The sequence below is a fragment of the Dermacentor silvarum genome, chromosome 6, assembly GCF_013339745.2.
Source record: "Dermacentor silvarum isolate Dsil-2018 chromosome 6, BIME_Dsil_1.4, whole genome shotgun sequence".
NCBI lineage: Eukaryota > Metazoa > Arthropoda > Arachnida > Ixodida > Ixodidae > Dermacentor > Dermacentor silvarum.
The window spans coordinates 166,686,793-166,714,765 of record NC_051159.1 but is presented as its reverse complement, the minus strand read 5'-3'; the positions used below and the strand labels follow the sequence as shown (position 1 = coordinate 166,714,765).

Sequence of the window (27,973 nt, the reverse complement as noted above, 5' to 3'; positions counted from 1 at the left end):
CGGGCGTCTCCTGGGCCGACGCTGCTGCCTGACACAATGCGTCACCCGAACTATAGTGGAAGAAGAGCGCCAATTCCTTCAGCAATTTCTCACTTTTCTAGCAATAAGTACGAGATTTCGTGCAAGCTATTTATCTGGCCAAAATAATCGTATTTTCTGGCATAAGAGTATCGAGGACACGTTTGGACTTTCTCGGTCCCACGCATTCTCGCACCTGAAATACGTGTATATTCGGACTGTTTGGTGATGGTTCATCTTTTATTAAAGCAGCACACGCAAGACATGAAACATACAAAAAATAATGCATAGTATTATTTATCTTTGTTTTGTGCGCGCTGTATTGATCACCTATCGCGGCGACATGCGCCATAGCTAGTGATGCATGGGTTTTTCGCAAGATGCAGACCAGCGGTACCGGCCATATAATGGTCAGAATCAGTTTATTCAATACAAAAACGGGGATAATTACATGATAAGTATATACAGAAGGAGGTCCCATAGTTAGAAACTAAATGGGACGTCCTATGCATGATGACAAGAATTATTAATACAAACAACAATGGCAACATGTAAAGTTTACGATAATAAAGGTTTTTGGAAGACAAGGCATAAATGAACAAAAATGCTGCAGTTGAATGCATTAATTCTTTCCCTACCATGGAGAAAATAGGTGTTTTTTGTATGTTAGGGCAGATATTTTTCTGAAGGAACTACAGCACTCAATATTTAATGTAATACATAATCAGAAAGCAAAATGAATGCACTTTTCACGCATAAAAGTTTTATTAACGAGATGTATGTCATAAAAAGATATAAATTGTTAAAATCAAGATTATGCGAATTTGAACAAAGTTTGTAAAGACACGTTTGTATCTACTAAGAAAAAAAATGTTACGAAAATTATGAGATATACAAAATGTATTGCCGTCCATTAGGCACTACCTCCGAAAAAAATCTAATTGTTTCATTGAGCAGGTATTCCGGTACACAACTTTAACTGCAAGCACAGCAGTTGGGCGTGCCGGGCTGCGGCCGCCGATGTTCCGGGCTGGTTAGCGTCGTCGTCGCTTTCAGACTCAAAGTCCGACTAATAGTCAGCGTCCTCTAACTCGCTGCTATTCAATGTATCCATAAGATCAGCCGCAGAGGCAGCGGAATCGCGATATCTGCGATCTCTCGAAGCGCGCGCGCCGTTTCCGGAGCCGGACATTTTTGCGTTCTGGTTTGACGATCGCGAAACCACCGTTACTAGCGCGAAACTTGGTACACTGTAGCGAAACTTCGGAGCGCTTTTAAAGATCACCGCCTGGCGGGAACAAAGCGAACTGCTTAGAAAACAAAAATCTAGTCTCTCTTCTTTCACGTCCGATGGCGCAGTGTGTTCGTGAGCGACGCGGAAGGTCTCGAAAGCGGCGTTTCAAACCATCGATAGCGGGCGGCCATTTTTTCGTACTCCTTTGACGATCGCGAAACTTCAGAGCGCGTTTAAAAATCACTACCTCGCGAGAAAAAAGCGAACTGCTTAGAAAACTAAAATATAGTTCTCCTCTATCACGTCTGATAGCGCAGTATGTCCGTGAGCGGCGCGGAAGGTCTCGAAAGCGGCGTTTCAAACCATCGATAGAGCGCTAACGATGCCCAACGGGCGCGGTACGGAAAAAGTTAAATAATAGGAAGGCTGCGGATCAGTCAATAACAGGGAAAGCTACAAAGGGTCCTTTTCCAAGAAAATGAACAGAAAATGCAGGAAATAAATAGAGAAACACAGTTAAAGTTAAAAAAAAAGAAAACATACTACACTGAAAAATGAGTCGGATGAAGCTAAAAGAAAGTGCTTAAGTTCTGTATGAAACCCGTGAGCTTTCAACAATTTTAAAGGAAAAGGTAATGTGTTAATAATGGTATTTGCTTAGCTCAGATACAGAGCATAATTTGTTTTCAAAGAGCCCAATTATTAAATCAACTTATAGAGAATATGTTCCGTTTGATCTTGGCTCTACATCGAAAGATGCGGGGTTTATTTTTTGGGCTTTCTCTGAGACGGCTGTTCTTTTGCTGATCAAGCTGCATCTGGTAACCCAGAAGACAGCTTCATCTTGGACTAAGCTAAAGCCTGAATACGAGTTATATGTAAAACACCTACATACAGCCGTTTGTGTGTTTGTATGCGTGTGTGCACGCATCCAATATAGCTTCAAGGACACCGTAGGCATTGCATGTGATAATAAGTTTATTTCCCTTTGTTTGCTATTTTCATTCCAAAATCACGCATTTATACAATTATTCAACTTCATTGTGTGTATTTATATATGTGGAATTAAATCTCTGATACCTCTGTTCATTTTGATGTTGAATGAAGCATGCTACTTGGTACAACAAATACAACAAAGGCGCTGAAAAAAAAAGAACACGGGGCCAACATGGGGACCAATAAATCCTTCAACGCCTCTTGAGCAACACATAAAACCAGCAGCTTACTCACACCAGCACTTTGCTCATTGTACTCACTGTACACAAGCAAGCAAAAGTTTGAAGACCACGGCACCACCAAAAAATAGTGTTTCTAGCATAACGCAGCAAGGTGAAATTGCTTACGCCTGTGCAGGCTGCATTACTTGATTTCAGCCAGCATGCCCAGGCTGCGAAAAAAGAAAAATGTTTTTTCGCAGCCACCATTTGTTGTCTAACTTTTTCTCGCAGGTGTACATCAGTAGTATTGAATGTGCAAACTTCATCATTCTTTTCTAAATATAACATCTGTATATGCACCTCGAGCAAATGTTGTGTGGTAGATATTCACCGCACTCAACAACGCACATAAACTATTTCAGCAAGAACAGACAAGATGAACTTGCATAGACTATTCCACATGTGTAAGTGACACCAAACAGCGGACTCTCCTTCTCCTCCTCTCCTTCCAGCAAAAAGTGTCCTAAGTAGATAAATTTACTTTCAACATGCTCATATATCACCTAGAAACTAGAAGAATGATTCCTAATGTCATGAGAGTTAAGTGTATCCAAAGTCATACTGCAGACAATCAAATGCAATCTTTAAGATTATGGCAATTGTAATGAGACAGCACTAGAAAGCTATGTACATTGCACAATTCTTGTCATGTGTGGCATGACAAATGGCCAGACGTATGCTCCTACCAATGAATCCCCTATGTACAATACAAACAACTCTGCCCCTGCACAATGACAGCAATGAATTGCACTATAAGTGAAGCACTTCCGTAGACGAAATATCGCAACCGACTTGAAATATGTATATTTTAATTTTTAATGATGGGCTTCAAGAGATATTTCTATATGGTGCTGCCTAATACATGTGGCACACTTTCATGTGAGCATGACACATAGAGTCTGTCAACAGGACTTAACATAATTTTGTAGCAAATAACAAAATGACTGAACAAACTTCCGACAGTAAACAGTTACCGCTTTCTCAGAAAACAAGAACTCACACACTTAGTGTTTGAACTACCGTGCTTACGTTTCCACATTTTAGCAATTAGTCGCCACGCAAAAACTTTCTAAATAATTTTGACTTAAGTAAGATTCTCTGCGATTAAAATAATATACTACTGGCCACCTCCAGCGTTTACACACGTCAGAGCAAAGAACCCTGTTTCTGTCAGTATAATGAGTACAAATTTGGGTCGTTGAACCAAAAATCCTCTCAGGGAATGGCAACATATTTTGTACTACGTTATGATTTAGCATTCAGCTTAGCATGCATAGACACTCCAGCACGGGTACAAAGCATGGCTCGCAAGCAGTCATTACTGGCAAGGTTCCTGCCTATACAACATACACTTCTCACAACATGCATTCGCGCGAACTATTCCACATGTCTTGTGCTGCTCTTTATGTATGAGTTGCACGCCCAGGAAGTCGTAGAATGGTAAAGGGAGCTCGCTCACACATTTTTGCTTCAAGCAAAAGCGACATAATTTTGGCGCAAAAGTTGGACAGGCCTTTAGAAAGTGCACAAGCACGATATCACCCAAATACGAAAAAAAAAATTTCTTTAGAAAAGCCTACACACGAGTGGCACGCGCACAGTGCAAAAAACAGAACCACTGTTCATTCGAGCGAGGTCCAGCGAACGAAAAAGTTGTAAGTTGCAATGTGTACTTGCGTACGTGCGCAGGTTTCTTTTTTTTCCTTGTCATGGTGAATTTGTACTTGCCAGAAGAGCCTCTTCCAAAGTTCATAATATTACGAGTCCGTAGAACACATGTTTACCTCACACACACGCACATAAGCATAAGCACGTTGTCCAAACATTTCAACACAAAACAGGGGGCACACTTTACAAAAGAGACATGCACATCATCGACTAGGATTCATGGCCAGCTGACCTTAGCGTCAGAGCGAGGAGCCGGGCAACCGAGTCAACATTCGCTGAGGTCTCCACCTTGGCCACCATCAGCGAATCCTCGGGGTCCTCAGAGTCGGACTCCTCGTTCGTGGTCACCCAGCCATCGTCGATGACGCCTGCTGAAGGGGTGGTGCCACCACAGAGCGCGTTCCCAGCAGAGGTAGTGACGGAGTGCGACTCTGGTTTGTCGTTGTCTTCTCCTTGACCAGCGTCCGATGGAGAATTGCCTTGGGCCAATCTTTCTTTGAGTGCCGCGTAAGTCTCCTTAGCCGCGCTAACCAGCTCGAGAAGCTGCTTGAACTGTGTCTGCAAACACATTCGACGGAGTTCCAACAGAGTAAGAGGTGTACATGGGAACAAGGTGAAGAAAGAGAAAGGAGCGTGTGAGCTCGCAGTTTCTAAAGCGATATTTTAAAATATACATTAATTAAATTTTGTGGTACAAAACCCTGATTTGACTATGAGGTCCACCGTTGTGATTAGGAGGTATGCCATTGTGGCAAGCTCTGGATTAACTTTACCCACCTGTGGTCCTTTAGTGTGTACCCAATGCACGGTACAGGGGATAGGAATGCAGTCGCCAAGGCTGGAATCTAACCCGCAAGCTCAAGCTCAGTAGCGCAACGCCATAGCCCAACGTTTCATAGCCACTGAGCTACCGCGGCAGGTTAGATATGATATGGGCTTTCGCGGAAAGCTTTCTGTGGTAATGAAGAAAATGCTACAGAGTCAATGCATGCACAAGAGCACTCCTGAAAAAACGTTTCACATTATAATTCGCGTTAGCCTAAGCTAACATTTTAACAGCTTATTATTAGTAGCTTATTAAATTAGGCTTATTTTACTGTTTCTCTCTTCCTCGTTTGGCCAAATACGAAACTGTTGCACATCGAAGCTACCCTGATTCAGCATCTGTTTCAAAAAACCGAAAGCATTGCCAAACTCTGCTGGACCAGTTGGCGCACACGAGAACTTGTTTCTTGCATTTTCCCGACCCATAAGAGCCCTTAGAGAGAATTGTGGGGGCTTTTTGCTGGGGAATCTCACCTCTGTGAGGACTTCTTGCTAGAGAATCTTGCCTCTCTTGCGCCTCAAAATGTGCCTTTGCGTAAATACTAAGAAAAACGACGCGCTTTGCTTCGTCGGCCACCTATACTTTCTTCTAAACGGGATCATAGAGGCCGATACAGAGTGTGTAGTGGGGAAGCATCAGTTTTTTGTCGTCAGTGGTTGGCCCGTGTCACTGGGGGGCAGGTAACACAAGGTTTGCCGCTTTGCAGTGCGTCTTTGGGGTTCAAACCAGCAGCACGGTCGTCGGTAACAGGAGGAGCACGTGCCACATGGGAACGCTCAGCGTATGCGCCGCCCAGCCATGAACCTTTTACCTTTTAGTATAGACCTTTTACAGCCCCATATACCCATGGGCATCGCTATATTAAGCAAAAGCGTTAAGGGCCGCATGTCGCACAAAATCCGGTATCGGTCTCAACGACATTGTCCGCTGGAGAAAAATCATCCCAAACCATGCAGGCCCTCCGCGTGGTGCATAGGTGTTACTGAACTGATTGAATTTGTCAAAGTAAATGCATCCTACAACCTACAGACATGATAGCGTCGGATTGAAATTTGAATATACGAGAAAACATAATTCTGTTGCGAGGAAACTCAGACATAACCCCTTTTCCCGTTGCCCTTTGAGGTTTGTCTTAGTGGGAGCGGCGTGCCCCGCTCGGTTGCTTGCAACACCATCCAGATGGCGCTCGCCTCCGCGCAACCGCGGCAGCGGCGGATCCCGCCATGTGGTGGGAAAAAAAAAACAACAACGAAAGCTCGCCTTAGTGCATAGCGTTCGACACCAGCATTTGCGGTTAAACATTACGGTTACACAAGCTGCAGTTGCCGGGAAGCGTTAGAAGCAGTCAGGGAGCTTTGAATGCTACAGCGTTTCACTCTTAAAGGCAAGGCTTAAGCGTCCTTCACCATTTTGGTCACGTGACAGCGCCAGCCATTGTGCGCCTTGTGATCGGCATTTCCTTACTTTTTTACAAAGGACACGGCGATCGCAGGCACAGCTCAGACAGCCACTATTGCCCCCCCCCCCGGTGAGCAGCGAGTGGATCGACGGCACAAAACTTCGGTTAAAGCTGCAGATCTCCGCTATACATTTTCATGTTGCAGCAGACCAAAGCGCATTTCCAGTTAGGTACTTTAGTTGTGACCAACTCCCACAGGCCACTCGTCGTGAATCTCGAAAAGCAAAGTCGTAGCCGAGGTAGTAGTTATAGGCCGTCAAGCTTACCAAACAACCTTCCTAGGTAAGAAAGAAGCAACATTTAGAACAGCCAAGGAGTCCTCTTTGTTGCTGTTGCTGTTTCTTGTACTCTTTCGTTTTGTTTTGTCTGCTTTGTATCTTTTTTTAACGCTTTTAGCATTCTTTGGGAAATTCAACCGTCTTATATGACATACTAGGCCTGCACCACACAGTAAACTATACAAGCGTCAGAAGGTCACCTGGTGCCGGTTACAGACACACTCATACCCGAACCCCTACGTATACTCTTACATTTACCCGGACAGAGCAAGTCACCTGTGTGGCGAGCTCGCTACGCCTCTGGGACTGCGAGGATGTTCCCCCTCCTGCCGATCTCCTGGCTTCTCCCTCACCTTCAGCGTGGGAGGAAGCGCTGCTTAGCTCCAGCCCAGACGTGCAACTCCAAGAAGTGGAGTGAGCTGAAGAGGTTGCCGTCACGCATCACCTGGCGGCCATCTGGCCTTCCTGAAGAACCCATGAACTAGCTCCCCACTCTGACGAATAAAGTTTTCTCTCTCTCTCACCCAGTTTGCTGGATGTCTTTATGTATGTAAGTATGTCCATGCCTATGCTCTTTCCCGCCAACTTGGGTCACTGGATAGTCTACGGTCAAATGTCTAGAGAATTGGGCTGCTGTGCTGAGGGAACCGGGTTCAAAACGAACCGTCGGTACCACTTGGGTCACTGGGTATGTTACTCTGGGTGTGGTGATCTTCAACGAACCTCTTTGACACCAACTTGGATCACTGGGTATTTGTCGCTGGCTATGAGCCGCCGCTCAATGTAATCATTATATAAAACATATCATCAGTTATTACTACATAACCATAAGATAGATTGATAACAGCACTGGAGTCACCAATCGTCTCTAAAAGAATGATGCACCACCAATTTTTTTTTTTTTTCGGCAGCAAAAACGTGGCAGCATGCTTACCTCTCGCGCACTGTAGTCGAAGATGCCGATGCAACTGACAGCCACATTCTTCTTGGCCAGTGTTCCCAGATGGCGGCGCCTGAGCGCGAACACCGTGGGTACAAAGTGTGCACGCGCAGTACTCGATGATGGCGCCCAGCGAATGGTCCAGGCCTCCTGCAAGCACCGGAATGCATATTTCTTCGTTACAGCTATAGGCAAAGAACATTTGCGCCCGGTGCGATTCAAATGTAGCCCAGCGCCCATACTCATTACAAATCGAGGCGTAAATATGTAACCACCAAACATTGACAGAGCCCAAGAGCGAGAAGCGTGTCAGAGAACGATACGCTCAGTACTTTTAATTCGCATCCTTGTATTTTGCTTTCACCCTTCGGTGAGAGCATGATCACTTTCCTGCGACCGTCTGTCTTGTTCATACTGTGAATACTTCCTTATCCAGATGTATGCGTTTTAATCATAATCAAACTCTCAATTTAGCCTCCAATTATAAATAAAGTAAATAGACCCTCAAGAAATAAATAAATCACATCGCATGCAGCTTGCTAAGCTCTGCCAGTATGGCCACATGAAGCAAAAATTAGGAACAGCTAGGGACCCCATCACCGAATGCGACGGGCTTATATAAACAAAGCGCAGGACGTTAATGACGTGCAACACGGATTCTTACCTTCAGCTTTTACCTCCTCAATGTCCGGGGCAAAGATGATGCACTTGAGTTTGTTGAGCAGCAGGTACTTGCGCACTTCTTTCAGCCCATACACTAAACGCCGCTTAGATCGAGCCTATGGGCAAGCAAGAAAAAAAAATATATGCAGGAAACAGCAAAATGCGATGGCACATTCTTTTAACAATTAGAATGGCATAGCAAATGTACATTCAAGAACCTCTCAAGTGCAATTATGCATGTGGACTACGGCCAGAAACAACCACTCTTCCTGCATAAATTCACCTGGTGGGTAGCCACAGACACAATCATTCTCTGGCGGCAGCATCAGGACATTCACCATATACCAGCCATCGCCTATACGTATATAGTACTTTAATAGTGAAGTATAGTTGGAAGGCAAGCCCGCAAGGCTCCTCCCATGACGCACCTGTACTTTGAAGATATACGAATGCGTTGCCACAAATTAAGGCGCTCTAACCATTACGATTTTGTAACAAATAATTACGGTACACTAAAAGCTGCGCATGAATATGCTGTGTTCTACGTACCTTGATGGGGTCCTTTTGGTACAGTCGCTCCTGGAAGAACACCAGGTCAGTGAGCAATGTCTTGGTGGTCAGGTTGATCTCTGCAGTCTGAACGTGGTCACAGTAGCTGCTCGAGAAAATAAAACAATTCGTCATTCCAAAAGAAATTTAAAATATATGTTAAACGTTCAACGGGTCAAATATACACTGAAACATCGTACAAACCGCCGTTTGCGTAAGCTGACCTGTGCTTCAAGGGTTTATAGAAATCACTCTATGCTGGAGTTGGTAATATGAAGGCTTACAGTCTAAACTAAATTTAGGATTAAACAATAGCTCAAAGGGCAAGGCACCAAGCTCTCTAAATTCATCTTGAGCACTTTTTTCGCCTCTCCTTTAAAAATGATTCGACCTTCACTTACTCCCTAAACCTGGTGGAGTGCAAATGCTTCTCCTGCGGCACGGCTGTCACTTGCGGCAAAGTCTGCGAAGGCGGCGTCAGCGGATCACTGTCTTCGGGGCCTTCCGTTGGTGCTGGGTCCTGCGCCAGCTCGACCACCACCTCGGCTGCTGAGTTTGCCAGGAGGCTCTGCCTGGCCGCCGTGACAAGCCGAAGCTTCTCGTGACGCTGACGACGCTCTTCACGCTCCTTCAGGATTATCTGCGAGCACCGGTGAATGTAGACCTCTGTTTCGGACATGTTGTGTGTCGTACTATGGCATCACTAGCACAGAGCTGAGTGAGTGCATGGGTCTAGCCCGTCAATAGACTCAATCCTCAAACGACATCACCGTCTTCGGCCGGCGCTTGATGCCGTTTTCGATACCCAAACTGGAAAAAAACGGCGCCACTGCCGCTCACCAGAAGTGACACATAACCTACAGCGCACGGCTAACCAGTATGACCTCCGAGATAAGGTGGCGCCCGCGGCGCCCTGCAAAATCTCCGAGGCGGTGTGCTAGAACTCACATCGTAGCGACAACAACCAGGTGCGTGCATCGTCTGCTCAACTGGTGTTGCTGACAAGAAAACTACGCCATTATATGCCCTGCGGCTTTGCCAATGTTGCTTTAGTGGTATATACTACTCATTTATAAGTTCCAACGTGTCGAACCGAAAAAAATACCGGTTCAGTTCGGGTTCAATGCACTCTCATTTTGTTCCGGGTTCGGAGAAATAAACATTTATAACAGCTCGCGAACCGGTTCGCAAACTGGTTCGATGCAGTTCATTTTAGCCTGTTCGATGGCGATATGCTGCATAGTACTATCGACCTGTCCGCATGGCGCATGCACAAGTTTCACCAAGAGGAATCGGATATTTCCGAATGAATATAGAGATACGGAAGAACTTTCACGTACGTGTTAAAGACGGAGGTAATTATTGAGAATCCTGGCATCAGCGTAAGGTCTGTGTAGCTTCCCCGCTCGTTACAGCAGCAGAATTTTCGTTTTGCTTCAGGTTTTATTGCAATAGCAACTATATGGACACTCCGGGCGCGTTTCTGCCGTCGCTGTGATGTTCCGTATAAAGTCCAAGGGCGACAACATCGTCGCCGCGCGCTGCAAGTGCGAGTGAAAGCGTGCCAGAGTGAGCCGACGATGGTGGTTCAATCTCGCGCGCGCAAGGGAGGAAAGCGGGGATGAAGCGCGCCGTCTCCCGTCGCGCGCATGGCACTGTGGGGAGGGGAGGTATAGGGGCGTTCTACTGCCGCGGCAGCTGCGTATGGCGCGGCCGCGCGGGCCCTATCTTGAAAGCGATTTGGGCCGCGATTTTGTAGCGAGGCATTAAGACTTATTCTACTCTAGTCTTATCATCCACCGCTCACGGCCGGCTGATCCCGTTGATAACGAAAGCGGACCGTCGCTCCGACCACTGACAAAGCGCGATAAGCGCGAAAAGGCATTATTACCGGAAAGGCATCGCTACAAAATACCGGCCCTGCGATGGGGACAGAGTGCGCCGAGTGCTGATAACTTCATGTGCGCTGTGTTCTCGCCGCTTAGTTAGCGCTGAAGCGAGAGACAGCTCGAAGGTCCAATTCGCTCGCTGCTGCTTTTGTGCTTTCTCACACCAGCGTTTCGACAGCGAGTGTGCGCGGTGATTAAGTGAGATGTGTTCATGTTTGCTTGTGCGCGCGTTACACCATGCTTGTTAATTTAATTAGTCAGCGAATGTTTACAACTTTATGCGGCCGATAAAACTACTATGCTTACATCGTATAGGTGTATACAAATTTGCTAGAGCAATCGATGCTTCGCCTTTCGGGCGAAACTGCGACTTTTTTTTTTTTTTTTCTCCAAGACTGCATAGTGGTGGGCGAAATGTGGCATGTGATCTATGGTGTCCAATGCAGCGCGAATTCACATTGCATTACATAAATTACAAACTTATAGTCTGTAGCAAAGAAAGAAGCCATCATATGACATTTCGCTTAGGACATTGATGCTTCTGAACGATGAACAAGGACGGTTTGGGCTGAACCATGCGTCGATCTTTCTTGCCAATCTGCACATGCGCGTAATCTTGCATTGGTTCAGGGTGAACAAAGAAATCAAAAGCACGCGCATTGTGCCCCACGAATAATTTCTACGACTCGAAGAGCGTTGTTTGCTGCTTGGCTAAGCATCAAACGTGCGTTGTACAATGGTACATAACAAAAACAGATTTCACGTGCTGCTTCTGCGGTTACCGCTCCCTGAGAAGGTGACGGCATTGATTAGCGACCACCGACCAGTGTCATGGTTACAATAGTCATGCAGCTGAACTCGTTGATATCCCTCCTCAAAGCCATCGTCTTTTCCGTTCTCCGTGCTTGTCTAGTCTATCTGGGGAGCCGGCGCTGCGTTCGTTAAAGCGTTTCACGACTTCACTGCCGCAATGCTGTATCGATAATGGAGCTTCTTCCTCATAACCATATATGAACCGTTATGGATATTGGTTCCCTGTCTCTTCGGTGCATGTCACGTGTTTCAGCAAATACTCTGCAATTCTTAAGAGTGCAGTATAGATGAAAATCGTTTCTTCCTTTACCGGCAAAACATTATTCGCAGCTACGAGCTGTGCGACGGACACCATAACTAAGCATTTAACTGGCAGATCCTCAATATTGTTGAGCTAACAAAAATGTCTGCAAATAAATACTAGACAAATCCAAATGTTAGTCTGTGCCTTTATATTTGCCTGTATTTATCTAAATGCTCATACAGTGGTATTTAATAAAGTGTACATCGTGAGCAGCAGCAGATGTTTTGGTAAACAAACCCGCAGGCTTCTTCGTTCCCTAATTCTTAGCGCACGTGGTGGTTCATATTCTTGACATTGCGAAAATTGTTTCGTTCGTTTACGCAAGCTCTTATTTTTTATCTCCATAGAAGCCGGTGCATGCATATCAAGAGCACACACTATAGGGTTGTCAAAGCAGGTACCAAACACCAGTCTTGGACCATACATTTAACCGGCCGCTCAACAATATTTTGACCTACTGTATCTCCCTTAGTATTTGGAGAATCGTTTTCATATTTCGTTCGGCATGCACATTTGTGCAATATAAAAAAAGAAAAAAAAAAGAAATACAAAATTGTTGACCAAGTCTTTCGTATCTTGCCAGTTAAAGGGGTCGACAACCGCCTAGGACGTGTCATGAGATGTTGGTGGAAACGAAACGACCATGACTTATAGTGATAGAATCAAGCATGCTTTTCGCGATTTAAGTAGAAATTATAATTTTAAATTGACACAGAAAGTCGCGGAAAACGGTATGTCGCGCTAACTGGCGATGACAACTTGGTACTTAGGTAAGGATGCACTCAGATTACTGTACGTAAGTCGGCTGTTATTATGTGCACCATAATTATTGTTTAAAATGCCAGTATCTTTTATCACATAGGCGTTTTCGCTTTATTCTGTGCGTATTACAAGCTCAAAAATTTACACGCATAACCTCCGGTGGGTGTTATCTAAATGATGCGTAAACATTTCAATTGCTACTAATCATCTGCTTTTTCGATGTCGTATGCTGCTGTGTTTGGTATAATTGCGAGAAAGACCACGAAAGAATCGTGAAACGGAGAAGCGCGGTTGCAACACCGAAATTTTCACAGAGATTGACGACGAAGAGGCAAGTATAGTATCAATGTACAATCATGTTATATGATGGTGCGTTTGGACGAGGCCGCTGCTCGTGGATTAAGATGAGCACTGGCCGATGCGTGCTGTAGTACGTGACGTAATTGAACAGTGTTACGTTTGGTAGACCTCGTACGTAGACGTGGTCGATGAAACTGCCTCCGCTCGATGCGAATCATTATCAACCGTGATCAACCGTATACCGGCGGCGGCGTATGGCACGGCCGCGCGGGCCCTATCTTGAAAGCGATCCGCGATGGGGACAGAGTGCACCGAGTGCTGATAACTTCGTGTGCGCTGTGCTCTTGCCGCTTAGTTCGCGATGAAGCGAGAGGTAGCACGAAGGACAATTCACTCGCTGCTGCGGGCCCTATCTTGAAAGCTATCGTCTTACGTGACGGACTGGCGGGCGGGTTTCCTCGTTGGGTAGGCATAGAAATGCTTACGCATTTAAAAAGGTCACGCAAACAAGCGGCGCCGCCTTCGCGGCAACGACTGGAACGGCAGACTCGTGGAGAGCCATAGCGTCCCTCAATGCATGGCGGCGCACATGAGTGATTTTGTACGCGCGCGAGTGTGCGTATGCCTACTCCGATTTCTGTGGTCTCCCTGTGAGAAGTGACAGACTACTAGCGTTAAAGCGTCGCTTCGCTTTCGAAAACTTAGCTTACCTTGGAAAAAAAATAACACTCGACTTGTATATGACCAATGCAGTTGGACAGGAAACCACGAAGCTTTCATAGCAAAAGAAAAAAAAAAATCAGAGGACACCTATGCAGTTCTTAAGAGTTGTGAATGCGAAAGCATTAATTGTCCCATTGAACGCCGCTGAGCGGTCCTGCGAGTTATGAACTTCTTGAGGGAAAGGGAGTGCGTTGAGACGCTTGGCCAACGCGTTTAGCCCCGTAACACACTCGGCTTCAAAGCGTGTGGTCGTAGGCTCGAAACTCACTACCGCCAACGTTCTTACTTTCGAATTTATAGTTTTTTTATGCATTAATTTCTTTATAGCGATTGCCGAGGCGAAGTTAGAACGCAGGCGAGAGCTTGCGCGGACAAGGAACGCGCGGATAACACAGGATTACGAGAGCGAGGGTGCACGTGGCGTCGCGGCAATGCTCTTTCCCCTCAGGCAACACCTGGCGCGGCAGCAGTTGTTCCCTTTCGCCCGTCTGTTCCGTCGAAGCACGCGTATGACGTGGCGTCACAGCCAATAGGAATTTAGGAGCCGTTGCCCTGCTACGGACGCCGGCTTCTTCGCTCAATAGGCCCTTTGATGCTTTCGCATCAAAATAATTCAACACTTCAGAAAGCGTGAACCAGATGAACATCGGCTTGATAAACCACCAATTTTTCCTACCGTCGTGTTATCTAATCCTAACAGAACTAGAATTTCAGCTCATAATAACCTTCTGCTGCCTACAATACAAATTATGGGAAAATAAGCATTGTTTTCTCACCCATTTCATTATGGAATTCACTCACATCGGAAGTGAAAGAAACAATGCCTCTTTATGTATTTAGGCGGAAGCTAAAAAATTGTCGCAGTTTCACCCGAAAGGCGAAGCATCCATTGCGATAGCAAATTAGTAGAGAGCTATACGGAGTAAGGATAGTAGTTTTATCAGCTGTATAAACTTGGACATGCAGCAGCACCGGCAACACGCAGAACTGTTGTCGACGCCGACGGCGTTTTATCCGCGTTCGCACCGAGCGCGCGTGGCGTTGGTGACTGTTGCCGGTGCCTCTGGGGGCGGTTCGCAGGTTTTCGACGAGATCAGAATGGGACACTCGTCGAGCAGCGTCGGAAATCTTACCTACCTTCTCGCCTCGCAACGTTTTCATATACAGGGTGTTTCAGCGAACACTTTCAAAAATTCTTAAAGTCTACCTGTGGCAGATAGCCCAATTCTAGTTAATGAGCCGGTCTACTCGAAGCGGCGGACATTACTTGCGCAAAAAATTGAAATGCATAATCGACTAATTAATAAAAAATTCACTAATTAAGTTTTTAACTAATTACCTGATGGCCCATATTGTAATCTACAAATTGTAGCCGTGGAGTTCGCAAGGCGGATCCACATGGAACGAATTCCCGGGATGACACCGCTTTCGAGATATTAATTCCCGAACCTTGCGAAGAAATGCATTGGCGTTCCAGTTAGTTTCTCAAGAAAACGTCGCTTTATGCATTGAAGCACAAAATTAACTGGAACGCCAATGCATTTCTCCGCAAAGTTCGGGAATTAATATCTCGAAACTGGTGTCATCCTGAGAATTAATTCTAAGTGGATCCGCCTTGCGAACTCCGCGGCTACAATTTGTAGATTACAATATGGGCCATCTGGTAATTAGTTAAAAACTTAATTAGTGATTTTTTATTAATTAGTCGATCATGCATTTCAATTTTTTGCGCAAGTAATGTCCGCCGCTTCGAGTAGACCAGCTCATTAACTAGAATTGGGCTATCTGCCATAGGCAACCTTAAATATATTTTGAAAGTGTTCGCTGAAACACCCTGTATATACGCATTTGGTGCTGCAGCTAAACGTCGCCGCCCCTCCCTCCCTCCCGTCCCCCCACGGCATTTCGCGCCACGGAAGAAGTCGCGTTTGCAGAGACGCTTAACTCTGCAGCCCTTCAGGGAGCACGGCGCAGAACGCGCGTTTGTTCTCCGCCGTGTTAGGGAGCCTACATGCAAGTTCTGTTTTAGGGTGGTGACAACTCCAAAATTTCGAGCGCTATTTACCGCCAAATTTAGTGAGTAGCCATTTTGATTCCCAATTTCGCTATAAGTCGCGGTGCATTCCTGCTTTCTTTTTGTCACGCTCTGATGTACCCATTTTGGCACGCGATCTATTAAATTCATTTAATTTAGTTTTGCATCAATGCGCACACGAAACCTGCATACATCTTTATTATACTAGTTGCCTTTTCCTTTTATTTTAACAAATCAAACTTTTTTTTTCCATAGCATACAAAGCAACAAGTTATAAGGCACGGTGGCGTGCTCGTGGTAGTATTTTCTCACGCCAAGATAGTGAACTGCATTAAAGTTTGTCGTTGCCTTCCACTTGTATAGACACTATATAAAGGGTGTTTTTCGAAGTATTCTCTAATAAAAACTGTACTTACAAGCCTGTTTAACTAAAACGTAGACGTGCCATGCACTGCTCTCAGACACGCTATGGATCTCCGGCTGCTGAGGCCAAAGTTTATTTTTAAAATTGAATTAGTTTCACGGCACCAACCGTTGCGGGAAACGTGGTCTGTCGGCTGGTCTTTTCGCCATTTTGATTCTCGCATGCTATATTTGGCGGAAAATTTTACCCGCCAATTTAGCTGACGGCGGCAAGTATCCTTACAAAGGTTGTCACCACCCTAAAACAGCGCTTGCATGTAGGCTCCCTACGCCGTGTGTTCGCGCAACACCACCTAGTTGGTTCGCGCCCCGTGAAAGCGCGCGTCCCTCGTTCCCTTTCACTCGCACATACAGCGTCCGGCGCGCGGCGACGATTTCATCGCCGTTGACGTCATATGGAACCTCACGGCAACGGCGACGACGCCGTCGGCAGAAATCCGCTTTGGAGTGTCCATATAATTGCTATCGCAATAAAATGTTTTTATTCAATGTGTAACTGTTGCGTTCCCCTAACTTTGTTAACTCAGTGTGTGATGATTTTCTAGGTAATCCATTAAATATTTGACGCTGTCTTTGTTAAGAGTAACATTTTGAAATTGTTTTCACTATATGTTCGCTTTATCGGTTTTCGAGTGTATTAACATAGGAGGTCCCGCCTGCGGTTTGTAACCTTGGAACCTCCTTCTGCATATTTACCTGCATTGCATTCTCTTATTTTACCACTAATAATAAAGAAACAGCTATTCAGTATTGATTCAAACCACCAATACTGGCGTACAATCGCTATCGCACTCATCTATCACTGTTTCCGGCATGTTTCCAGCGTACGACTCACAATCGCAACTGTAGATGGTACACGGCGTTTTCGGTTTTACCGCCGTAATATTGGAAAATGTGATCGGTAAGCTTTCAGTGGCACTAAAGAAACAGGGTACCATAAAAATTGCGACAGGGTGCCATCGGTCCCCTGAAAAAGTACGGGTCGAGGGCAAACCAGCTAGGATGTCTGAGAAAATTTGTGAATACCATTATACATGCATAGCACGTGGAAATAGTACAAAATATTTCGTTGGGATGTCGCATTATTAGGCATGTGCGAATATTCCATCAAATATTATGCAAATCGATATTCCCTACGGCTCGAATTTCAGTGTTTGAAGTGTATAATCGACACTTTCGGTTTCGATGAGTAAGTTTCACTGCCATAACATGACTCAACCAAAACAGCCAAAGACGAAAATTCATTTACACACAGTCGTCGTATTGTAGCATAATCGGCGACTGACATTTACACCCGCTCGATTAATCGAATATCGATCTTGCGGCACCACCCCCTTCTCTCGTGAACCAGTTATGACGGCGACCGAAGTTCCGGACGCCGAAAGTCATCCGGCTCAATTTTTCGGACATGAACCGTGCGAACGATGTCTTTAAAAATGGTGGCCGTGAAGAAAGTTCGCGCCATTCCGTTTATCGCCTATATACACACTTATATTTCGCTGGTGAGATGGCTTCTCGCCTTCCCGACAGCCGTACGGCCGCTGCGAATAGATTTGCGTCGACTCGGCACGAAACCGTAGTCGTGGTCGCCAACACCCGGCGAAGCAGCACTGGTTAGGCCTAACAGCCAAGGCAGGCGTGGCGGCGGCCGGCGAACAGTCGCGAGAAGTTAGGCGTTCATTGGTGATCGCGCCCGAGATCAAGAGCGGTGAACGTGAGCAAGTTCGTCTGCGCGCTTACTGCGTACGGAACGGGTCAATCTCACATGTAGACAGAAAGTACCGAGCTGGAGCGGTATTCTCAGACGATGCACTTTCATATCACTTCCGCAAGATTTCGCGAAATCTCGCTAAGTCATCTCCGAAAGTAATATATACCGCCCCTAAATTTGCGCAACACAGCCTAAACTTCAGGAGCCGTGCAGTCAAGGTCGCACTTCGCGCCATCGCCTGCTTCGCGACGGGCGAACGCGAAACGCTCCCGCGGCCTCAACCATCGCGAAATTTCAAACAGGCTGAACGACAACACTGAGAAAAAGCCTGCAAACAATTTTTCTGTGCTGTTGGGTTGTAAGGAGGCATTGAAACTTGCACCTACATAAAGATATCTTAACAGTGCTTTGAAACTATACACACTGATTCCAGGCATGAAACAGTTCATTCTTTGCAATATCCATTTTTTATTTTTATTTTTATTTGTCAACATGTGGTACTTGTGTCAAGGTCTTATGCGAACCTCACTATTCGATTCGCAACGAAATTATTCGACACTTATTATACCCCTAGCTTCGATCGAAAAAAGAAATTTCAGTGCCCTTCCACTACTGTGAAGATGGAAGTCAGCGAAGCTGTGACTATGGTGTGTCTGCTGTACTGAATATTGCCCCCCACGATGAAAATGGGCGTATCGTCGTTGGGCATCACCCAACCGAACGTGTCCATCATGAACGTTCCGGTTGAGAAACTCGAGTTGAAACCTGGCTGTCGCTAAGGGAAAGTTGGCGCTAGCGTTGCCGAGGCGTGCACCACCGTTGTCGGGTTCCTGGAGGGAAAGACAACGCTAACGTTTGGCCTTCACATCACGCTCCCGCAACTCGGGGTCGGCGGCTCTTCACTGACGTTTGGCCTCAACATCGCGCTCCCTCAACTCGGGGTCCGCGGCTCTTCGCTGACGTTTCGCCTGGGCTCCGGAAGCCCTCGCGCTAGAATCGGCACGTCGACGACAAGTCCTTTCCCGAGCGCGTTCGCGAAACGCATTAGGACACATCGTCAGTTGCTCATGAATGGCTCATACCCCCGTAAAAGCGGCCTCCTCATTACGACAGAAGAGAAGTGAAATTCTACGCTGGAATGATTAGCGGCAACGCAGCCATGCTGTGGAAGCAGACGACGACGAACGCGGGAGCAGTGGCACGAGAGGGTGCCGAGCGCGAGCACGAGCGCAAACTTCGCTCTCTCCCAGCTCGGCGATGCTGCGCACAACGAGAACAACCTAGCTAGCCTTTAACAGCTGCACTGTAAAAAAAAAATGTCGCAGTTTCGGCCGAAAGGCGAAGCATCGATTGCGATAGCAAATTAGTAGACAACTATTCGGAGTAAGGATAGTACTTTTATCGGCTGCATAAACTTGGACACATTGGCTTACTAACTGAATTAGCAATCGTGGTGTCAGCGCGCACAAGCAAACATGAATAGATCACACTGAATGACCGTAGCCAACGACTGTCGAAACGCTGGCAGCAAGCGCAGGTTCACGTGGTCTATCGCTTCAACGGAAACTGAGCTGCGAATGCACAGCGCATACAAAGGTCAGAGCCGTGTGGAGATAAGAGACGGTGCGGGCGACCGGCACCACCGGGCAAAGGGCAGAGAAGAAGTTGTTGGCAGAGGAGAAGCTGCCCCCCCTCCCGCCCTCTTCCCGTTTCTTGCTTTCGCGTGGGAGAGTGAGTGGTAAGATACGCCTTTGGTGCCGAAGCACAGCGCTGCCCCGCCTCCCTCCCTCCCATACATCCACGGCCTTTCGCGCAACGGTCGCGTTTGCTTTCCGCTGTGCGTTCGCTCTCCGTGATAGCGCGCGTCCCCCGCGCGCTTTCGCTCGCGCATACGGCGCGCGGCGACGATTTTATCGCCCTTGGAATATATACGGATCCTCACGGCGACGGCGACGCCAACGGCAGAAATCCGGTTGAAGTGTCCGTATAATTGCTATCGCAATAAAAGTATATTCGCACACGCAGTATCTCTCCAGATAGGTCAATAAGACGTAGCAATACAGTCCCAGGCTTCCTTGGAATATATACGGATCCTCACGGCGACGGCGACGCCAACGGCAGAAATCCGGTTGAAGTGTCCGTATAATTGCTATCGCAATAAAAGTATATTCGCACACGCAGTATCTCTCCAGATAGGTCAATAAGAACGTAGCAATACAGTCCCAGGCTTTCTCCTTGGGCTTTAAGGTAATTAAAGGAAAGGTTAAATGGACCCTAAAAGAAAACATTAGCTCTAGCAAGATTGACAGATTGTTTCTGTAATAACTCAATCGTCCTTCGATCGTTACAGAACTTTCGTAAGTAATGACGAAAATGGAACATCGGAGAGGCGCCACCTGTAGTGGACTATTTTTAGGGTGGTTAGAATGGGTAGATGTGATTACAGCCCATACACGCGCCAGAGACGGTCGGCGGAAACGTGAATGGAGGGGCTTTAGGTGCGATAAGCGCGGAACATTTCCAACTGCTGTTTGGGGAGCGGGGCATGGTGCGGGGCGCCGAACGGGTAGCTACTATATGGTAGTACCTGGTATTAGTAATACAGTGAGCGAGATCTAGCTCACTGTAGTGTAGAGCGGACGCCGCCGTCATCGCAATACCTGCGGCGCCGTCCGCAGCCACATCGTTTGCTTCTAGTCGTGGTTTTGTAATATGCGCGAGTTCTAGATCTAACCGCGCAAAGGAGCCTACGCTACTATGGTACCGCTCATACGTGGCGTCAGTAGTGCTGATTTACGGAGAGGGTTGCCGCGTGTTCCCCGACTCCTTGGGAAAACGCGGCAACCCTCCCAGCATTGTTTCCTACAATAAATGCCTCCCAGAACAGGTGCTTTCCGCAGCTGCCGACAGGCGGCACAAGTTTATATGCGGCAGCATATACAGGCACACTACTATGGCACCGTTTTCGCAGCAACTAGGCTTCCCCCAGCCGAATTCCACTTCGCATTATTTTTTTTTCTTAAAAAGATGCAAGTAAATGTGCCAACTGTTATATTGAACGATTTATAGACCATAAAATACTATCTTTCAGCGAAATTTGAGAAAGAACAGACCAACAGTTTCTTTCTCCCAAGATTTTAAGGTTTAATCGAAATACATATATGTCTCTGTATGAGCGAGGTTTCGCATCCAAGCAGGTGCGAGTGAGTGTGAAAGGAAATAAAAGCTGCTGCGCACGAGAAAAATCAGTAAAACATCTGAACCGCGCACTTCACCTGCGAGTGGCAGCAACATCGGCAATAGGTGTCCCTAGAATATTGGCTAGTCTGCCGTCCGCGCGCCGCGCCGTATGAAGGGGACAGGACGCTTCCTGGATGAAAGCGCAGATTCCTGAATGAAAGCGCAGAGGGCGCTGCGAGCAGTCCTCGTGTAAAGTCCCTTGATCAAGGGGCTTTATCCTCGTGTAGAGTCTATCCTCGTGCTACGCTCTTCGCTAGAGGGAGCAGTGCATGGTATTGTGCGGCTAGTGCGGTTGGCTTGAAGTCCTCGCTTCTCAACCTCAAACAACTTCGTTTTGCGACTTCGTTCAGCCAATCTTCCGAAACTAACGACCATCCTACTGCTGCACAGTTGTCACTTATAATCAATTCACTTGCATTTTATAACCTTGCAAAACCACCTAAATCAGGAAACTGTGCTCCAGAACCTATCACTGCACTGGCTTTGGTTCCCAAGGTGGAACCAGAAAATCAGATTGCAATACTGGCCGAATTCATTGATGCAGGAAAGCTTGACCATACCGAAAGTGCACTGGAATTCTGCGCTTTGCGCAGAAGCATTTTGTCAGACCACACTGCTCTTGTGACTGCAAGAAGCAATTACAAGCTCATATATTATGTAGCAGGGTACACGGCAAGGCAGATTTTGAAGAAGACCTCATGTAAGGAACGTGCGCTGTTGCTGACAGTTTAAAAGCACACAGCTACAGCTAACAGCGAAGCTTCAGTCTTCGCATCGCAGTTTGACAATGGAGGCTTGCTGTACCTCTCAGGCCCTCTAAGAATTATTACTGTCCTTGAAGACAGCTTCACTACATTTTTCAGTTTAAATAGACTGCATGAAAAAAGCATTCTCGGCTTTACTGAATTTCTTGCTCAAGTGCATTTTCCTGCACTAGCCTGTACATCCTGAACATGGAGAGCAAATTACTTGTGAGATAGTGAAGTTTTACACTCTTCTGCGTGTCCGCTTTTTCATGAAGTCTCTCAATAATGAAAAGACATAAAAAAAGCTAAAACATATGAAAATGAGAAGATGCAAATAATTATAACTGCATTTCACCAATTGCATCACATCTGAGACGCAAGTTCAGCCGCCTTGTAATTGTCTTCTTTCTATAATTTTTCTTCTTATTCACGAATCTCTTGCCAATTCATCGGTTGTTGTGTGCTGTAATTTGTTTACACTGTTTTCTAAGGCTTATCTTTATCATTTGTTCTTGCTGTTTTTGTTCACTCTTAACTGGACGTGCTTTCTATTTGTCTTGTATAGGTTTCGAACGAGCTTGGGTTTGATTTTCTTTACCCTTTACTACGCCAAATTGCACACCTGTAACTCACTTTTTTTTTTAACTTTCAACCACTCTTTCAACCATAACTGCCAAAGGGCAGTTGGCTGTATAGCCATGAATAAATACATTCAGTGCTCAACCTATTCAAGATGCGCAGTCGCTCTGTGTTCCGAGGAAACCGCTTTCAGTATCACTTGTTGAATTCCAATGGCGGAGTCAGAGCAAGTTTTTCTGCTCGTTTCGGAGCAAGTTTGTTCCAATGACAGAGTGAGGGCGGGAGTAAAGTGTTCCAATGAGAGAGTCGGAGTGGATTCAGAGCGGGAATCGCTCCGTGGAGCAGGAAAAGATGCTCCGCCAAAATAGGCGGAGTGGACCGGAACTCTGCGTGACGCATTTCCTTTACAACGTTTGTCTGCTGGGGGGCGCCACCTGTCGCGACTCGCGACTCGGATAGTTCGGCAAAGCGTGCGGCATTGCTTCTGCTACTCTACAGCGACAGCTCCGAGTCGGAAAGCTCAAGTTCCGACACGAGCGATTTCTCGGAGAGTAACAGCGACGCTGAAACTGCCACTTACGAGCGGGAATTTGATAGGATGTTCCGCATTGCCGCGATGAGGCCCAAAGTAGTCGGCTAGACGCCTACCATGTTTGTTCGCATACTGTGTGCTCACCATAGCAGACAAAATCTGCTGCGCACTTGGCGAGATATCCATTCCGCACTTTTAAGCAGCAGGTGAACGGCGCGGTATACACAAGTGACCGGTGCGATGGTGCTGTGAGCAAACAGCGGAAGGGAATGGCAACACGCAAGGTATCCTGGGTAACTCAGCGCCCGAAGGATAGAACTTCCGCTTCCGCCTTGCTCCGGCGGCGCAGGTTGTGTTCCACTCGCGGATTTGGAGGCGTTGCTCTGCGCCAGAGTCGAGTGCTCGCTCGCGGAGTCCGTTGGCTGCTCCGGCTCCGCCATTGGAATTCAAGAACTGATTGTGCTAAATAAAAATTTTGTCTGAACAAAGTTGTCATTGCTTTATTTTCATTTGGCTTTGAGGCAGTCGGCGAGTGAGGTAGAAGAGTCGTATCCCCATTCCACAGGCATGCTTGTGATGCAGCTCAGCAAAAAGTATTCGCGAATGAATGCCACGTTACGCGGCTAAAACATCTTATCACACCGGTAAACAAAACTGCTCTAATGCGGAACAAGTACGCGGCGGCAGTAAAAGCGCCCTTAGGCGTTGATGCACCCACGCTGACGCCTGGTGGCACGTCTCCTCCATCACGACTACCAACGTCGATGACCATGAGCAACCGTCGTGCATATGGAAGCTGCACTACGCTGCACACGCTAGCACAACGCGAAAGACGAAGCACGTAACTGACACACTAATACAACGCGCAAGACAAAGCACGTAACTGAATCGTCACCGAGTCAAATCAGCGCGTACAGCGCGTCGTAATTGCAGCCTCCGCGATCAACTTCAGAAACATTTTCAGAGCTAATTGCGGAGGCCACGCTCCGCTGTGCTGAGTACGGTGAACGCCACCTGGCGTTGGTAGTGCTTCTTGATGCCAGCATCCCTTCGAATGCTGGCATCGAGGCGTCGTAGTGCTGAGACCACCGAAGCGTTCACTGTCGGTGCGCGTTAGTGTCATAATGCAGTACTTCTCTTTTCTGCTCGTAGGCGGCGGCACCGCCCCGAGCAAGAGCGCGGGTACACGGAGGAGTGTTAGATATATAAGGCGCGTCTGTGTAGCTCTCTGCAAATGCGTTTGTGGCGCAATGGGTTAAACGCTCGGCGATCTATCGAAAAATAAGAAAAGAAATGGCATGGCTATACTACGCCGAACGCGAGTGCGCTTTGGCAACACGCAGCCGGGCGGCCGAGCGCCGCGCCCTAGCATGAGGACTGCTCGCAGCGCCACCGCCACCGTCATTCGGAAACAGTCCTCGCTCCCGTCGGCGGACGGCAGACTAGCCAATAATCTAGGGACCATAGTTAGGCGATGAGCGCGGGGAAGTGTTACACATCAGTGCATCTTTACTCCTAAAGCACTGAACAGCAACACACATGAGGGGCGAAATGGGTCACAGGCAACGTTTATCGCCATGACAGTCTCCTGTCGCCCAGCCCATAAAGAAAAATCCTGGCTCGTAGAGGAAGTTTCGACTTACCTGAATGCCTCATTCAGAGCGTGTTGGCAGGGGGTGCCCATGGACGTGACCGCGCTTGTGAACACGGCTTTCGGTCAACTACCTATGTGCGTTAAAAACGGTTGCGTAAACACAAGACACCCGTGACAGAAGCCTGCTTGCAGGCTCCTGCACGTGCGTCGTCAGGCTAAGCATGGCATGGCCTTTGAAATTGGTCAGCAGTACAGCCTTATCAGTGGGCAAACCTTGCCTCCTAGATTCCGCGTTGTGGGCAACGTGGATTTGCCCTCTTGTTACGCTGTCAAAACGCGTGCGTGCTCTGGAGTGTGCGTAAGTCACAGTAACGTAAGCAAACGTGATGAGGAGGTGTGTTGGCCTACTTTTTTCATGACCGACAGCTTTCTGCGGGCCGGAGTTTCGCGCTCTTTGCCCCGCTTCTTGCTGGGTGCCGAAGAGTCCAGGCGGTTCGCCACCAAGCAACTCCTGGCCACCTACGAGAGAACGGGCCGCCACGGCAAGCAACCACCGTCAGTTACAGCAACGAGGACCTTACCTTGCGCCTAACACGCACGAAGTTGATGCGTTCCAGAAACTCAGTTTAGCGCCTTTTAAAAAGCGAAGTCTCTCATAAATCTCCTACGTTACCTAATCTTGGTGCACATTAGTGCTGACGCGAGATTAGTGATTGGTTCCTCGAAGCTGCTTCGTAAACAATATCCGCGTGTATTCTAACGTTCCCATCTAATAATAATCGAACGCCTATGGGCGTGATGCGCTGCGGAAACGCTAGAGTTACTGTATATGCTCCCTACGGGAGCAGCGTTGCGCATAGGTCCACCATCTTGCCCGCCGACGCATCCGCGTTAAGCAGGAAAGCCACTCCTATGGTGGCTAGACTACCACTCGTCTTCAATGCAGTTACATGCAGGATACAGCGCGACTCAGCCCACACTCAGCCGCCGAGTGTGCTTGCTCGTTCATTCCGCGAAGGCCAGGTGGCGCGGCGGATGGCAGCGCACAGTGGCTCGCGACGACGGTGGCGCAGCGGGCCGCAGTGCAAGCCATAGAAACCAAAGTAACGTTGATAGAAACTAGAGTATTCTAGTACACTCTAACAGGCGCAGCCGTGAAGTTGGCTTTCCCTCAAAAGGATGCTTTTTGCGCATGTGACCAGATTTGGCGAATAGGGGGCGCGAGCGGCGCGTTCAATCAGATGCGCAACTCTGCTCCCCAAGGGGAGCATCAACAGCGCCCTTCATGACGCGCTTACCGTTTTCGGGTAGTACGAAACGCAAGGAAGCACTGCTGGTGAATGCAACGCGCCGCGGTATTATCTGCTGCGGTAGGAATTTTTTCTTTTTCTTTTTTTTTTTTTTTTAGAATGTCGTGCATGGGAGGCTTTGCAGCATGCCTTCCGTCAAGAAGGAAGCAAAGTGTCGGGTCGAATGCGTACACTGCGCAAGAGAAGCCGCAGTTTCACTTCGCTGCCGTTTAAGAGTGCGTGTTGCTTACGATTGCACGATGTCAAGCTGCAACGGCAGACTATTGCAATGTGTGTCTATTAGCCACGCGCATCACCTCAGAACCGTGGCCCCTGAACAGAGATGTGATCACCTAGTCCAACTACTAATTTAAGCTGCTACAACGTAGCTACTGTGACAGAGTATGACTGGTTCTGGCGCGTATCGACACTGGCTGCCGGACACAAACATGCTTATGCCCCTGTAGTGGCCGCGAGAGGGCCACACCCCAAATGCAGATTCCCCGGCAGTGGCCATCGGCAAATCCCGCGATTGTCTCTCCCATAGAGTTTCTCACTATAACACCTAGAGGGTAAACTGGCGCCACCGTCTATGCGAGTTTCTTAAAAGGCTGCCGTGCCCTCATGGGAATGACGGGATATGTGTCTGCGAGGCGTGTGTTGGCTGGTGTTGTACGAGGCTTCGTCTAAAACGTGGATATGGCTACACAAATAACGCGTTCTTAAAATAAAATCTACATAAAACGCTTTCATTCACCCACATTACATCTCTCAATAAAGTTTACTCACCTACAATGCAGGATCAAGCGAAGAAAAGCAAGAACAGACTACAAGTTGTTCCAAAGCGAGTGAGAATCTTGTCGTCTGCCCTCCAACTTTAGCGGCCAGCTGATACTTTTTACGATTCATAGAATTGTGCATCCAATAATATGTCCTCAAAATTAAACAAAACATGTTTTTGTGTAATAATAAAGCTAAAGCAGTTTTTTTACGTGCTGTTTTAGCAGGAAATGAATCATTGTGACAGACGGAATGGTGCTAGCCAGGCGTGTCTTCAAGGCGTTCGGGCTCTCCAAGAACGATGTGAATCCGAATCCACAATATACCAGCATTCCCATGCATACCACAGCGCAGCACGCCACATTTCCCTCTAGGTTTTATAGTGTGAAACTCTATGGTCTCTCCCTTTCCCCTGCGTTAACGCGAAGGAATTTTGCTCATAGAAAACGATGTTTGTTTTCGAAAAACAAAACGAAATTGTTTCGTTTGTTTGTCATTCATTCAACAGCAACATATAACAAATCTCCTAACGCCCTTTTTTTAATATACATTCCCCTAACTTCATGCTGTAACTGGCATATGCAGTCGTTGGCACTCCATGAGCTTGTTCGAAAATCGTCGACAGAGCTTGGGCCCCTTAGCTAATAGAGGAAGCTGTTCATACCGCAGTGTGGCAGCGTCCGAGAAAAAAAAAAAAAAAGAATGCAGATCTCCCAACAACTTCTACCAGTAAAGTTCATTCTGTCGTTGCTCTTTCTTGTTACTTCCCACTGGTACTCAGCTTTGCTCACCCCAGAAAGACTTGCTTCTGCCGAGCCCTAGTACAGCGCTTATGAAGCTTTCTTTTTGGCAAAGCTCCATAGGCTGTGCAAAAGCTCTACCGCGGTTTTCTTTCAGCGTTATCACTAGAAAACCGATATTGTGTGAAGTCATGTGTCAGTAAAGACACTATCCCATATGCAAATAACAACCTGGGCCGGTATTTTGTGGCGATGCCTTTCCGATGCTAATGCCTTTTCGTGCTTGTCGCGCTTGGTCAGTGGTCAGAGCGACGGTCCGCTCACGTTATCAACGGGATCAGCCGGCCGTGAGCGGTGGATGATAGTTCTAGCATAGAATAAAACATAACACATCGCTACAAAATACCGGTCCTGAGCACAGCACAACACATTTCGCCATGTCGAAGGAAGCTACAGTTCAAGCTCGTGGTGCCAGTTTGGTTTCATTTTTTTTTTGTATGTTTCAACTATAGAAATATTTTGTAACATACTTAAGCGATGTTCGTACGCTGGTGCAAAGAACTTGGCAGCAACAAAGTCTGCGTAATGTCTTTTTTTTTTTAAATACAGTGATGCCACAGCAGTGTTTTTTTCTTAAATACTTATCTGGTTAAACAGTTTT

At 47.0% G+C, this 27,973-nt stretch overlaps 1 protein-coding gene across 3 annotated transcripts in view; it reads right to left on the bottom strand.

The window, feature by feature from the left end:
* LOC119457028 (uncharacterized) overlaps positions 1 to 27,973 on the bottom strand; it is a 334,439-nt gene that overhangs the window by 270,649 nt on the left and 35,817 nt on the right. For all 3 annotated transcript variants that reach the window (XM_037718852.2, XM_049669783.1, XM_049669782.1), the window contains exons 9-13: positions 24,912 to 25,022; positions 9,254 to 9,492; positions 8,853 to 8,958; positions 8,305 to 8,419; positions 7,635 to 7,790 (exon numbers count right to left, since the gene is read on the bottom strand). In XM_037718852.2, the coding sequence (XP_037574780.2) occupies positions 7,635 to 7,790; positions 8,305 to 8,419; positions 8,853 to 8,958; positions 9,254 to 9,492; positions 24,912 to 25,022 (727 nt within the window). The remainder of the gene's footprint in view (positions 1 to 7,634; positions 7,791 to 8,304; positions 8,420 to 8,852; positions 8,959 to 9,253; positions 9,493 to 24,911; positions 25,023 to 27,973) is intronic.